Source organism: Ranitomeya imitator, chromosome 2 (assembly GCF_032444005.1).
Source record: "Ranitomeya imitator isolate aRanImi1 chromosome 2, aRanImi1.pri, whole genome shotgun sequence".
NCBI lineage: Eukaryota > Metazoa > Chordata > Amphibia > Anura > Dendrobatidae > Ranitomeya > Ranitomeya imitator.
In genome coordinates, this window is record NC_091283.1 from 246,910,930 (window position 1) to 246,926,550 (window position 15,621).

A 15,621-nucleotide genomic window follows, 5' to 3' on the forward strand; every position below is an offset into this window, starting at 1 on the left:
TGCTTTGCCCTCACGGGGGCACGGGAAGGCTAGGACCAGGTCCCGAGGACACTGCAGCGCGGCGCGACAGGAGCAGCGCGGCGCGACAGGAGCAGCATAGCGGTGGAGGTAAGATACGACCCCATGCTGCCCGGTTACATTTAGGCAGAGCCTGCAGCAGTAGTTACCGGCCACCACTGCATACGTAGTAAACCTCTCCTGTCCCATGGGGAACAGGAAAGACACTGGTGAGAGGGAGGTGGGAGGGCATGTTAACCTCTCCATTTCCTGTTCCCCATTAGGGCAAAGAGGCAACCTCCATATGACGTCGTGGAAGGTGACTAGAGAAAACAACAATATCCCATACCTTCCGTCGATCTGTAACGTCCCACGATGTAAATCCATCTGAAGGGGTTAAATCATTTTACAGCCAGGAGCTCTGCTATAATGCAGCTGTGCTCCTGCCTGTAAAACCCCAGCGAATGAATGGAAAGTAGGTCAATGACCTGTAGTTACCTTGAGTTGCTGTGATGCGCCCTCTGCTGGATGTCCTCATATGAACTCGAGCCTGGGAACTTTTCTGAATATTATACCCCTATACTATGTGTAGACATTTATTTTAGCTATTCTATTCTAACCTGTCAGTGTGATTTTCCTGTACACCGCACTGAATTGCCGGCTTTTCGCTAGAACACCGCTGCGTATTTCTCGCAAGTCACACTGTTGGTCTGTATGTAATCCGTATTTTTCTCTCCCCCATAGCCTTTCATTGGCGTGTTTTTTGCGCAATACGGTGACAAACGCAGCATGATGCCTTTTTCTACGGCCGTAGAAGACTGTATAATACGGATCAGTAAAATACGGCTGATAGGAGCTGGGGCATAGAGAAGCATTGTACCGTATGCAATCTGTATTTTCAGCACCTCTCTTACGTCCGTAAAACACGCTAGTGTGAGGCCGGCCTTATACTGTATTTTCACATACTATCTATTCCTGACACTGGAGTGGCGTATAAACTTACAAAGTATATAGTTTGAGGTCTGGGATCTGCCAATATGTGGCTAGTTTTCTGTTTCTGAAAACATGATACATGATTTGTTTTTTGTCTTGTCTCGCTTGAATATAGGTCAATATTAAATAGTCTACTGATGAGTCGCCTTTGTGAGGACAATGAAACCTGTAGAAATGAGAGGCTTGGAGAGTGCGTTTGTATACGTCACTTTATCCTATATACTGAACTGTGGGGTACATGTTTTTTCTATTAGTCACCTACTGACTAACCTTAAGGGAGTAAATTATGGGTATAGTTTTACATTTGGAATTCAATAAAGTTTAGTTTTATCCTTTTGTCAGCAAACATGAGAAATGACAAGAGACAACCCCTTTAAGAAGATTACATTTTGGTTAAAACTATTCCAACATTATGAACATAAAAAAGGCTTCTCCCCTATGTGATGTCTCTGATATTTATTAACAGTTGATTTGCAAGTAAAATATTTCCCACATTAAGAAAACGAAAAAGGCTTCTAAGCTGTGTGACTGCACTGATGTCTATCAAAAAGCTGTTTCCATTTAAAACATTTCCCACATTCTGAACAGGAAAAAGGCTTCTCCCCTGTGTGAGTTCTCTGGTGACTAACTAGACTCCCTTTCTGGGTAAAACATTTCCCACATTCTGAACAGGAAAAAGGCTTCTCCCCTGTGTGAGTTCTCTGGTGACTACCAAGATGCCATTTCTGTTTAAAACATTTCCCACATTCTGAACAGGAAAAAGGCTTCTCCTCTTTGTGAGTTCTCTGGTGACTAACTAGACTCCCTTTCTGGGTAAAACATTTCCCACATTCTGAACAGGAAAAAGGCTTCTCCCCTGTGTGAGTTCTCTGGTGACTACCAAGCTGACATTTCTGTTTAAAACATTTCCCACATTCTGAACAGGAAAAAGGCTTCTCCTCTGTGTGAGTTCTCTGATGGCTAACAAGGACTGCTTTCTGGTTAAAACATTTCCCACATTCTGAACAGGAAAAAGGCTTCTCCCCTGTATGAGTTCTCTGGTGCCTAACTAGACTCCCTTTCTGGTTAAAACATTTCCCACATTCTGAACAGAAAATAGGCTTCTTTCCTGTGTGAGTTATTTGGTGTGTAACAAGATTCTCTTTGTGGGTAAAACATTTCCCACATTCTGAGCAGGATAATGACTTATTTGCTTTAGGAGCAGTTTGTTTTTTAATGCCTCTTTTGTGACTTTGATTTTCCTTAGTAGTCAGTAATGAATCAGAAGATGGGACCTGTTTCATAGGATCAGATGACAGATCTTTGCTGTGAATGGATGACGATATATCTGGAGTAATGGCATTCACTTCAGTTGTACCTTGCAGGATCTCAAGATCATCAGATTTATAAATTGAAGATGTCAGCTGTCCCTCTGATCTCCTGGTACAGTCATCTGCTAAGACAAAAAACATTTTTTTTAATAAAATATCCTTGAGTTTTATATTTTTGAACATTTCTATTTAAACTGTCCATAAAAATGGCAAGCTGTGTAAAAAAAACTAATTATTCATCAAGACAATTATTCATCAAGACAACTTATAGATTGTAAGCTTGTGAGCAGGGACCTTACCCCTAAGGTCACTGTTTAAATTGTGTTAATTTGTACTGAATTTATTGTCTGTACATGTCCCCGCTTAATTGTAAAGTGCTGCGGAATATGTTGGCAATATATAAATAAAAATTATTATTATTATTAAGACAATGACAGTTCAGTCTAATAGACAACCTTGTTGGATGAGCTAGTATTGCGTGGTGTTCAACTGTTTGTTCATTCTGACTCCCAAATATCGAATAAAAAGAAACCAATCAATGTTTTGTAGGTGAAAATAATACCAATTCTCATCTCACAAAAAACAAGTTGCCACTCAGGTCTATCACCGGTCAATGGAAAAACAGAGGTTCCCACACTATTAGTGGCTCAAAGGCTGTTGACAAGCAACAAAGTTTCTATAAACCAATCCAGCAAAATCCGCTCTCACTTCTGAGTCTTGCAATGTGCTCAAACAACATTTAGGATCCCTGTATTTACCAATATTATACAGTGAGAAAAATCCATTTAATTTGCGGTGTGTGTCTCCTGGAGCACAATCTGGGCACTAGGTGCTGGGTAATAAAATTACATGTGTAATTTTCACTCTCCAACATCCACTTCGTGCTAATTTCCAGAAAGTGGCTGTGGAGTCAAAATATTCATTCCTCCTACACACGTGGTAAAAATTGTTGGTACCCTTCGTTTAATGACAGAAAAACCCACAATGGTCACAGAAATAACTTGAATCTGACAAAAATAATAATAAATCAAAAATCTATGAAAATGAACAAATGAAAGTCAGACATTGCTTTTTAACCATGCTTCCATAGAATAAAAAACTCATGAAATAGGCCTGGACAGAAATGATAGTACCCTTAACTTAACCACTTCGTGACCGCCAACGATAGATAAACATTGGCGCTAGCTATAATGATGGGATTCCGGCGTACAACGCTTACTGGGACCCCCGACCTCATCAAGACCTGATTGGTTCAGGTCCTGATGACATCAGCATCACACCAGCCAATAAGACAAATCACTAGGAAAGTGTGTTGTAGTAATGAACTTTCTCGGGCGATCTGTCTCATAAAAACGCTGTTTCTCCTCAAATCTCCTGTCAGTGAGAGATTAGAGGAGAAACAGTGTTACAGGTGCTGCTGGCAACAGCTGTGTCAGTCAGCGATCTTGTTATAAAGTAAAAAAAAACAGATAAGGCAGGTTAGGGTTAGTGCTATAGTTAGGGTTAGTGTTGGGGCTAAAGTTAGGGTTACTGTTAGGGTATGTGCACACGTTGCAGATTTGCCTGCTGATTTTTCTGCACTGAATCTGCATCTCTTGGCAGAAAATGCAGGTGCGTTTTTGATGCATTTTTGAAAGCTAAATAAAGATGTATTATTGAACAAAAAAAAAAGATTTCTGATGTCATTTCTTGTCCAACCTCCTCTTTTACATTTGTCCAACCCACACTCCATTATACACACAGATAGACAGATAGATGATAGATAGATATAAATATAGATAGATAATAGATAGAAGGAATAAGATGGATAGATCTATGTATAGATCTATCTATAGATCTATCTATCATCTCTCATTCCTATCTATTTTATCATATATACAGTATATCTATCTCATTCCTTCTATCTATTATAGCTATCATCTATCTATCTCATTCCTTCTATCTATAGATAGATAGAAGGAATGAGATAGATAGATATGGGATAGTGTTAAAAATGGTTATTTCGCACATTTATTTAATCAGGACTTTTCACCAGGTGCTTACTCTTAAAGAAAAATGTCATGGTATTCTCATAATATAGTGGTTTATTGAATTGTCCACAGAAAAACCACATTGCAGCAAAACATAAAAGTAGATGAAATAGTTACGAACAGATTGTCCATGTGTAAATATCAGCGCTTGTCTTGTTACTCATCTTTCCCAAGGTCCTGAATGGTAAAACCATCTGTCTGTGTGACGTCTGAAGTCATCATACTTTCATGGAGTAGAATCATGGCATGGGTACCAGCTGTTGCTTCCTTGTCTGATGTCCATGGCGAATGATCGTGAAGGCAGGAGGTGGCAGCCCCCACGTGACAAAAAGCCCCACACCCTCCTAAGAGACGTTACTTATATGTCTCCCACAGATCACGTGTTCTCTGTATATGGCATTGACTTATACTCTGAGCTACATACACAGAAATAGCTTTTGATAGTGTCAGCAAGAAACAATGTGCTCAGTACAGAATAAGAATAATTCAATTAATTAATATTTAACAATTCCACCTTTTGAGGGTGACAGACATTGATTGGAATCCTCAAATTAAACATATTAATAAGATCTTATTTTCTTCTTCTTTGGCAAAATAATTTAATAAACAATAATACTCAAAATATTAATATGGCTTCTTGCTTGAAAAAAATAAAATACATATTATTATCCATATTCTTCATGTGATTGGACATTTTTATGTCATAGGTGTAATTTCTCTTTGAACCCATAGATGTCAGTGTGTCTTATTATGTAAGAAGTATTTTTTTCATCCTTATTATTATTAAAACTTTATTAATAAAGTATAATTATTAGACCAATAATATGTAATAATGTGTAGCCATGAACCAAAATAAGAATATATATATGAATAAATGAATGAATGAGTGAAATAATTGTTGTATTTAAGTCAGAATTGAAACACTTCTTATATAATGAAACCATATGATCATTATATTTAGTAAAGCAATATTCTTGTACAGACATTACTTTATTACATATAGTTTTTTTTCTTGAGATAAAAAATACAAATTAGGAATAAAAATTGAAGAAAAAGTGAAAAATGAAAAATAAAAATGGGAATAAAAATAAAAATAAGGCCTTTATATGTTGATGACAAATGCTGAGGTTATATCTCAGTAACACATTCCCTTAATGTTTATTTTATCTAGATGTTGTCATAACCTTGGATTACCAAAATATTGAAATTATGCAGCTTTGCATATAATACCCTTCATTAGAGGAAAAAAAATACTTTTATAATATTTATTGTTATTATACCTAATAATACCTTATTAATATTTCTTCTTTATTAAAATGTGTGAAGAAGAGGTATTGATGAAATGTGATGATGTGATCAGGATCAAAAACACATTTCCCCCTTAATATAAAAAAATATTATTTTATGAAAAAATTAATTTGTAAAAATCAAAATTAAAAATAATTATTTTTATAACTGTCATATCAGCTTTATGACTTATATTTGTTTGAAGATGTGTACTCATCTATGTAACTATTAAAAAAAACACTGAATATCAAAATTATCATTAGGAAAAATGTTCTAAATGTAGATTTTCTTGATAAACCATATTGATGTGTGATTGCACTTATTCCCTATTAACTACATCAATAAATAATAATTACTAAAGAAATATATGTTGAGTAAATAATATTTAAATATATCTTAATATTCTAATAATTTAACTGAATTTTATTTTCTCATAAACACAAGTGTTTTTTATTTTTCAACATACCATGAATCATAAGGCCTCTGTCAAACAGTGCATACATTCCACACTCCACTCTTACGCTACACGCTTAGCATTAGGTTCACTCTCAGCAGCTGCTCCTACTCTTCTGTCATCTGTCTCTCAGACTGTGACACACATAGACGTTGAAACTACATATTTCACATACAACGAATAAGAACATATGTATATTAACCCAAAATATTGTATCCTAATTATCAATGCGCATTGTAAACTATAAAATTTAATATTCTAATATTCCTTTGAATATTCCCCAAATATTATCTAACACTATCTACAGTAACACTATGTTCTAATTTATAAATAGGACTCATCCATAAGAAACTTGAGTTGAATGTTCTACAGCTATTTCGGTACAGGGCCTGCAACCAAATCCATTTGAATGTAAAGGCTGAGGAAATTCCTAAGGTTTCTTTCTTACAACTCTAAATTGAAACAGGGGTGTGACATGTCATGCCATGCAGTGGAGAACAAGTTTTAGATTGTTACAAAAAACTTACAATACACAAATTTTAGGTTGTTAGTTATATATTATTTATTTTAAGTGTTAAATATATAAAAATCATGCAGTTAATATACCGTATTTTCCGGCGTATAAGACGACTTTTTAACCCCTGAAAATCTTCTTAAAAGTCGGGGTCGTCTTATACGCCGGGTATCTATGGTGGGTGGGGGGGGGGAGTGGTCCCGATGACGGAGGGGGCGTCTCACAGGGAAGTGTGAGTGGAGTATGCCCCATTACCTCACATTGTAGCTGCAGCCAGCGTCAGCATGGGATGCTCGGGAGACGAGATCTGAATCTGAGCATGCGCCGCCCCCAGTGGCCATTTTCCCGGAGGCCACCGCATCGCAGCAATGGAGCTGCCGGTGCCTCCGGGCTTTCAGGAGATGCTGGAGGAGCCCCGACTGACTGCGTGAAGATACGCCGCTGCTGCCACCCCACAGCACAGAGCCCCAACGCTGCAGGAAGAGGAACCGCCGCCCCACAGCACCCACGCGGCACAAACAGGAGCAGCCGCCGCCGCTCCCCAGCACCCCACGCTGACGCTGGCTGCAGCTACAATGTGAGGTAATGGGGCATACTCCACTCACACTTCCCTGTGAGACGCCCCCTCCGTCATCGGGACCACTCCCCCCCAAAAAAAGGCACATTAGTCACCGGCCCTATAAGACGACATACAGCGTATAAGGCCGGTGTCACACTTGGCGTATGAAAATACGGTCCGTATATTACGGCCGTAATACGCTGAAAAGTCCCCAAAATAGTGGTCCGTAGCTCCTCCCTAGGCAGGGTGTGTCAACGTTTTTTGCGCATGGCATGCTCCGTATGTAATCCGTATGGCATCCGTACTGCGTGTTTTTATCGCAGGCTTGCATAACCGACATACGGCAATACAAGGGATCCATATTTAAAAAAAAAAAAAAAAAACACATATACTATATATATATATATATATATATATATATATATATATATGTCAGTAGACACATATATGTATATATATTATTACTTCATACAGCGCTAGATAGCTTTAAAGCTGGTAATTCAATTACCGGCTTTTGCTATCTCCTTCCAAAACCCGACATGATATGAGACCTGGTTTACATGCAGTAAACCATCTCATATCCCCATTTTGTTTGCATATTCCACATTACTAATGTTAGTAGTGTGTATATGCTAAATTTGGCCATTCTAGCTATTATATTAAAGGGTTAAATGGCGGAAAAAATTGGCGTGGGCTCCCACACAATTTTCTCCGCCAGAGTAGTAAAGCCAGTCACTGAGGGCAGATATTAATAGCCTGGAGAGGGTCCACAGTTATTGCCCCCCCCCCCCCCGGCTAAAAACATCTGCCCCCAGCCACCCCAGAAAAGGCACATCTGGAAGATGCGCCTATTCTGGCACTCGGCCACTCTCTTCCCATTCCCGTGTAGCGGTGCGATATGGGGTAATGAAGGGTCAATGCCACCTTGCTATTGTAAGGTGACATTAAGCCAAATTAATAATGGAGAGGCGTCAATTACGACACCTATCCATTATTAATCCAATACTAGTAAAGGGTTAAAAAAAACCCACATTATTAAAAATTATTTTAATGAAAAATCACAAAGGTTGTTGTAATAATTTATTCTACGCTCAATCCACTCACTGAAGACCCTCGATCTGTAACTAAAAAATAATAATAAACCAACAATATCCATACCTTCCGAAGATCTATAACATCCAACGATGTAAATCCATCTGAAGGGGTTAAAATATTTTGCAGCCACGAGCTCTGCTAATGCAGCTGCTCCTGGCTGCAAAACCCCGAAGAATGAAGGTAAAGTAGGTCAATGACCTATATTTACCTTCATTTGCGGTGAGGCGCCCTCTGCTGGCTGTCCCTAGATCGTGGGAAATTTCCTAGAAAGCTCCCTGGCTCGAGTTCATAAGAGGGCGCCCTCTGCTACATTTGTAGTGTGGAATATGCAAAAAAAATGGGGATATGAGATGGTTTACTGTATGTAAACGATGTCTCATATCATGTCGGGTTTAGGAAGGAGATAGCAAAAGCCGGTAATTGAATTACCGGCTTTAAAGCTATCTAGCGCTGTATGAAATAATAATAATAATAATATATATGTCTCAATGACATATATATATATATATATATATATATATATATATATATATATATATATACCTATTCTATGTGTAGACATTTATTCTACCTATTCTATTATAAGCTGTCAGTGTGATTTTACTGTACACCGCACTGAATTACCGGCTTTTCTCTCTAACAGCGCTGCGTATTCCTCGCAAGTCACACTGCTGGTCCGTGTTTAATCCGTATTTTTGGGGCTTCCATAGACTTTCATTGGCGTTGTATTTGCGCAATACGGTGACAAACGCAGCATGCTCCGATTTTCTACGGCCGTAGAAAGCCGTATAATACGGATCAGTAAAATATGGCAGATAGGAGCAGGGGCATAGAGAAGCATTGTGCCGTATGTTATGCGAGTTTTACGGACGTAGTTTCTGCGCTCTTACGTCCGTAAAACTCGCAAGTGTGACGGCGGCCTAAGGCTACGTTCACATTAGCGTTACGCTAATGTGCGTCGCTGTTGCGTCGGCGACGCAGCGGCGACGCGCCCCTATGTGTAACATAGGGGACGCGTGCGTCTTTTTGCACGCATTTTCCGACACGTGCGTCGTTTTAGACGCTAGCGTCGGACGCAAGAAAACGCTACAAGTTGCATTTTTCTTGCGTCCGATTTCGGCAAAAAACGACGCACGCGTCGCAAAACGCGCGCGTTTTTGCGCGCGTTTTTCCTTGCGTCGCCGCTGCGTCGCCGACGCAACGGCGACGCGACGCTAATGTGAACGTAGCCTTAGACAACCCCCGAGTTTTAAGAAGATTTTATATTTTAACTGGAAAAGTTGGGGGGTCGTCTTATACGCCCAGTCATCTTATACGCCGGAAAATACGGTAACTTCCTGTGTGAATAAGACATAAATCCACGTAAGAGATTTTTTCCAATTCCTGTTTTGAAATGAAAACTAAGGAAAAATAAGATAAAAGGTTAATTTCATATTTATTTAAAAACAAAATAATTAAAATATCTTATATATACGTATATATTTCATTTATGTATTTATTGTAATTCTAAATATTATTACTGGATTAAATTTTAATTATTTCATTATACATATAAAAATACAGTTAATATATAATCTCTACTTATACAAATATGCTACAGTAATATGCTACAGTATTTACTGTATACTATATTAAAATATGTAACTGCAGAATTATATTGAATAAAATAATTACATATTAATAAATCATACATTGTATAACTCATCATATAATATACATTTTTAGCCAATTCCTAAACCAAAATTTACCTCTGTCGATAATTTGTTGAAAACCTAAAACTGTCATCTTTAGACTTATGAGTTGTGATAACGGAGTGTTCAGCTCACCCCCTGAGATACTCACCTGCTTCTGTCTGTCAATTTCCACCATCTTTACAGACAGATCTGGCCCTTCAACTTTTAACCCATTCAGAGCAACTTCTTTAATGGACTCATAGGGTTTGTAGCAAATATGTAATTTTCTTCGTACTTCATAGATGTGATTTTGGGTCAGTTTTGGAGATTTTGGTTTCTCATAAGATATAATTCTGCCTGTTTTAAAAAACTTAGTATGATTTGTTTTCCTTTCAAGATTCTCATGTTTTCTGGAAAAATCAAGGGATTGCGCACATTCATATAAAGAATCTTTTTGTGATGCAATAACACGAGATGCAGGATGTAGGAATCCAAATTTGTTTACAAAGCAATTTATCATTGATTGTTTATTCAAATTCGTACTGACCATTTTGTACACCCTTTCAAAAACGGACATGAATGTAAAAGTACATTCTTTCCGGCCAATGTTCAATTTTAGAAAGAATATCAACATCTGGATAATTTTCTTTTAATCCACAGAATATCAAAATTTTTAATCTTTCTACATCAGTCATGTCTTCATGGAACTCATCATTCTGGATTTTTAATGAGAGTTTTCTGGAGAAAGTTACTGGAAGCCACATTTTAAACAATTGATTTTTCTCCTTATTAGTCAAATCAAACTTATCAGCAAAACTCTCAAATATCTCTGAATTTCTGCACACATGGATTTTGTCATCATATGCAGGAATGATTTTGCATAATTTTATCAAGATTTTTCTAGATTTAGTTTGGAGTCGGACCTCTGGCCCCTGTACATCATCTTTGTCAGATGTCATGTCTCCTACGTTATCTCCATCTTGTTTTTCATCATGAGAAACAAGGTCACCTTGACTGGTTATAACACACACTTGTGTCACTTCTTGTTGACTCTTTACGTTACAGTCAATCTTGGGAACATCATTAATTTCCTTAGAAATTCTTTCTACACAGTCTTTTTTGGACTTCTCTGTAACGTACTTGTGAAATACATCAATCATATGCAAAATATTTTTCAGTTGTTCTTTTTCTTTTTTCCTAGATACTAGCTTAGAATCTAACTTTAGATTTGCTATCTTGCATTCTGCAAATAAGCTAAGCCAAATATTTCTACGTTTTTAGACTTTTCACCTAGACTTAAAAATTCCAGCGAACTTGACTTAGAATACGTATTAATTAAATCCATTTTTCTTACCTTGAAATATCTCAGCTTGTAGTTCCTTTGCTGTACAATGCTGGGCTCTGGTCATCAGCACGTCTGTCTTCAGCACTTCCGATGCTAGTGCTTGTCAATCCGTCTTGCACCTGTCAGTCTGTTTCATAGGTTCTTGAGAGATCTTTGTGACTTGAAGTTTTGAAGTGGAATTCCTGAAAACTTGCAAAACATCTAGCAGAGCTCTTCTGTCTTCCCCCGTGTGCAAGATGAAGGAAATTCCCGCAAAAATAGCACAAAAAATCAAAACTGGCTAGCTGGCCAATGTTAAAATATGCTTATTTCGCACATTTATTTAATCAGGACTATTCACCAGGTGCTTACTTTTAAAGAAAAATGTCATGATATTTTCATGAAATAGTTACAAACAGATTGTCCAAGTGTAAATATCAGCGCGTGTTACTCATCTTTCCCAGAGTTCTGAATGGTAAGAGCCGTCTGTTAGTGTGAAGTCTGAAATCATCATGGCTATCAGCTGTTGCTTCCTTGTCCGATGTCCATGGAGAATGATGGTGAAGGCAGGAGGTGGCAGCTCCCACATGACAAAAGCCCCCCACCCTCCTAAGAGACGTTATTTATATGTCCCACAGACCACGTGTTCCCTGTATATGGCATTGACTTATACTCTGAGCTACATACACAGAAATAGCGGTTTGTAATGTCAGCAAGAAGCAATGTGCTCAGTACAGAATAAGAATAATTAAATTAATTTTTAACAGTTTTTTGCACGGATTTTTCGTGTTTTTTTCCGGAGCTTCCCAAGGCATAGAAATAGTGGGAAAACCGCAAAATATCTGCAAAATTATTGAACATGCGGCAGATTTTTCCGCAATACGTTTTTATAGCGGAAAAATCCACAACATGTGCACAAAAATTGCGGAATGCATTAGAAATGATGAGATGCATAATGAAAAAAAAAAAAAAAGCCAAGAAAGCAACAATGCTGCCGGGGTGTGCAAACTTTTGAGCACAACTGTATGGTGCACTCAATCTCATTTCATCCTTGATAGTGACACTCTCTTAGGATACATTTTACTCTATGATGGCACTCTTTTGCACATAGCCACTAGATGGAGCTACATATGACTGATTTTTTTTTATATCTACACATGGTTTACCCAGATTATATTTTGTCTTAACTATATACTATTTATCACTAGATGGTGGCCCGATTCTAACGCATCGGGTATTCTAGAATATGCATGTCCACGTAGTATATTGCTCAACCACGTAGTATATTGCCCAGCCACATAGTATATTGCCCAGCCACGTAGTATATTGCCCAACCACGTAGTATAGTGCCCAGCGACGTAGTATATTGCCCAGTCACGTAGTATATTGCCCAGTCACGTAGAATATTAGCCAGTCACGTAGTATACAGCACAGAGCCACGTAGTATATTGCCCAGCCACGTAGTATATTGCCCAGCGACGTAGTATATTGCCCAGCGACGTAGTATATTGCCCAGTCACGTAGTATATTGCCTAGTCACGTAGTATACAGCACAGAGCCATGTAGTGTATCGCCCAGTTACGTAGTATATTGGCCAGTCACGTAGTATATTGCCCAGCGATGTAGTATATTGCCCAGTCACGTAGTATATCACGTAGTCTCGCGAGACCGCTAAGTCTTCTGGGTAAGTTCGCAATGCATCTCTGGGAACGGAAGATGGCGGCCGGCGCGAGCGCATCGTCCGACGACAGAAGGGGAGTATAGCAGGTTTTTTGTTTTATTATTTTTAACATTACATCTTTTTACTATTGATGCTGCATAGGCAGCATCAATAGTAAAAACAAGGTTAATAGCAGCGGTTACGGAGTACGTTACCCGCGGCACTCATAGCAAGTGATCAAATCTGCTACATACAGGCGATCTGATCATTGCCTGTATGTAGCAGAGCCAATCAGGTTTTGACAGCTTCTAGTCTCCCATGGAGACTATTGAAGAAAGTCTGTGGACACACGGGGACGGGGGGGGGGGGGGGTCAGGGGCCTAGCCGAAACTGCATGGACCAGGGATTGTCCCGCCACATGCATGCTCTCCTTTTAATATGGGGAAAACGCTACTCAGACAACACAGGGTGAGGGTATAACAGTGTGGCAATGATTTATTGAACCACAAAACAGACAGATAACACATAGAACACATAGTCCCAGCAAAATGCCCAAGATTACACATTACAGAGTCTCGCCCTTCCGCTGACTCACCGAGATAATGGCAGCTGTGACTACAGATCTTCCAGGGTCGCTACCTCACCTGTGGCACACACACAGAGAGGAGGTAACAAGGGTAGGAAGATGCCAATCCATACAAGGCCAGTTGATCCAAGGATCACAAACTGGCTTCATATTCCAGGGTCAGTTACTCCACCTGTGGCACGCACACATAGAGGAGGTAACAACAAGTGTAGGAAGATGACAGTCCATTGAGATCATACAAGGTACGAGGCCAGTTGATCTGAGGCTCTCAACCTGGCTTCTCCAAAAGTATCCATGGTTCAGCGATGGTCAATGGAGCAGATCTGTATTCTTCCAACCGAGGCTGAAAATCCCTAGGTTGTTTCGTATAGAATGATAGCTCCGCATCCCTCGTAATGGAGCCATGTTGTAAAATGGCTGCTGTCCTGTCTCTGGTCCTTTTGAGATGTATAGATGTCTTGGCAGAATCTCTCTGGCTGTTTCTCTCTGTCAGTCTCTTTATACAGAGGCATGTAACTTATTTTTAGACCTAACAAGTGTCCCTCATTCAATATTTACATGAAGGGTAAAAATGGAGACGAGATCAAGTAGCATTACTTAATTATTTAAACTATTTGCAGTTTTTCCCTCTCTGTTCTAGAAGTCAACAAACTGGCTCAATAACACAATGCATAATTAGCATATCAGCAGACATCACTAGTAATCAAGGCTAAGCGCACAATAAAAGTCAATATTACCGGCCTACACAAATAAAATTATTTTCTGTTGGTATTAGGTTTATCCTATACAACTCCCATATAATATTCCATGCTTGAACGCACGCTGCACACATCAAGTTTTTGTACAATTTGTCAATAATATATATAGGCTCTCCCCGTCTTGAGTTATTTTTGAAGGTCAACAAAATACGATTTTCCTGTCATTCATTTCCCACACTCTAGGTATAATAATGACTTTTCCCTGTGTGGGATTTTTGATGTTTAAAAAGGTTGACAACTAGTTGGACAAACCCTTCTCATTCCTCATGTTTGGTCCTGTTAAAGGGACACTGTCACCTGAATTTGGAGGGAACAATCTTCAGCCATGGAGGCGGGGTTTTTGATTCACCCTTTCCTTACCCGCTGGCTGCATGCTGGCTGCAATATTGGATTGAAGTTCATTCTCTGTCCTCCATAGTACACGCCTGCACAAGGCAAGATTGCACCTTGTGCAGGCATGTACTACAGAGGACAGAGAATGAACTTCAATCCAATATTGCAGCCAGCATGCAGCCAGCGGATAAGGAAAGGGTGAATCAAACACCCACAAACCCCGCCTCCATGGCTGAAGATTGTTCCCTCCAAATTCAGGTGACAGTGCCCCTTTAAATACAAACCTCCCATGGTGGCGCCGTTTCACTGGTGTTGGCGCTTGTGTTCTTGGGGCTCTTTTGACGTTTTTACGTCATGTGAGCCCTGTGCCCAATCAGCGCTGACGTCACTGTCCCCACCTTCGGACAAATCAAGCATCATGAGGCAGAGAGCAGCCGCGGCCCTGGCTTCCTGTTCATGTTCAGTACATCAGAAGGAAGGAACAGTGAAGCTGCCGCTGATCGGGTGCAGGGTTCGTGTGATGTAACAACCTCACATAAGCCCCGGGACAGGGAGTCACGACACTGCTGAAGTGGAGCCGGCCGCCAGCGGAGCATGAGTGTTTTTATTTTAATGAGGCCAAACATGAGGAATGAGTTCACTGAGAAAAAAAATTATATATATATATATATATATATATATATATATATATATATATATATATATATATAAATATACACATACACACCGTATTTTTTGGAGTATAAGACACCTAGGTTTTAGAAAATGAAATTAGGAAAAAAAATAGAAGCAAAAAATGTGGTCAACACTGTACTTAATATCCCCTCTCCTGGTATATATGGTCTCGTCACCCCCATCCTGATACACATGGCCCTTCATCCGTAGTCCGATAAACATGGCCCCCTCATCTCTACCCTGATACACATGACCTTCTCATCCTTAGCCTGGCAAGAATGATCGCCCTCATCCCTATACTAGTTTGCATGGCCCCCATTTCATCCTGGTATGATTGGCCCCATCCCTTTTCTGGTATGACTGGCCAAATCCT

At 39.2% G+C, this 15,621-nt stretch overlaps 1 protein-coding gene across 2 annotated transcripts in view; it reads right to left on the reverse strand.

Moving 5' to 3' along the window:
- Positions 1-1,431: 1,431 nt before the first annotated feature.
- The window catches only part of LOC138662895 (zinc finger protein 773-like), a 117,546-nt gene continuing 103,356 nt past the window's right edge, over positions 1,432-15,621 (reverse strand). The window contains exon 8 of one of the 2 annotated variants that reach the window (XM_069748888.1): positions 1,432-2,425. In XM_069748888.1, coding sequence (XP_069604989.1) covers positions 1,506-2,425 — 920 coding nt within the window. In that variant the 3' untranslated portion in view covers positions 1,432-1,505. The remainder of the gene's footprint in view (positions 2,426-15,621) is intronic. The other variant, XM_069748889.1, reaches the window with a different exon arrangement.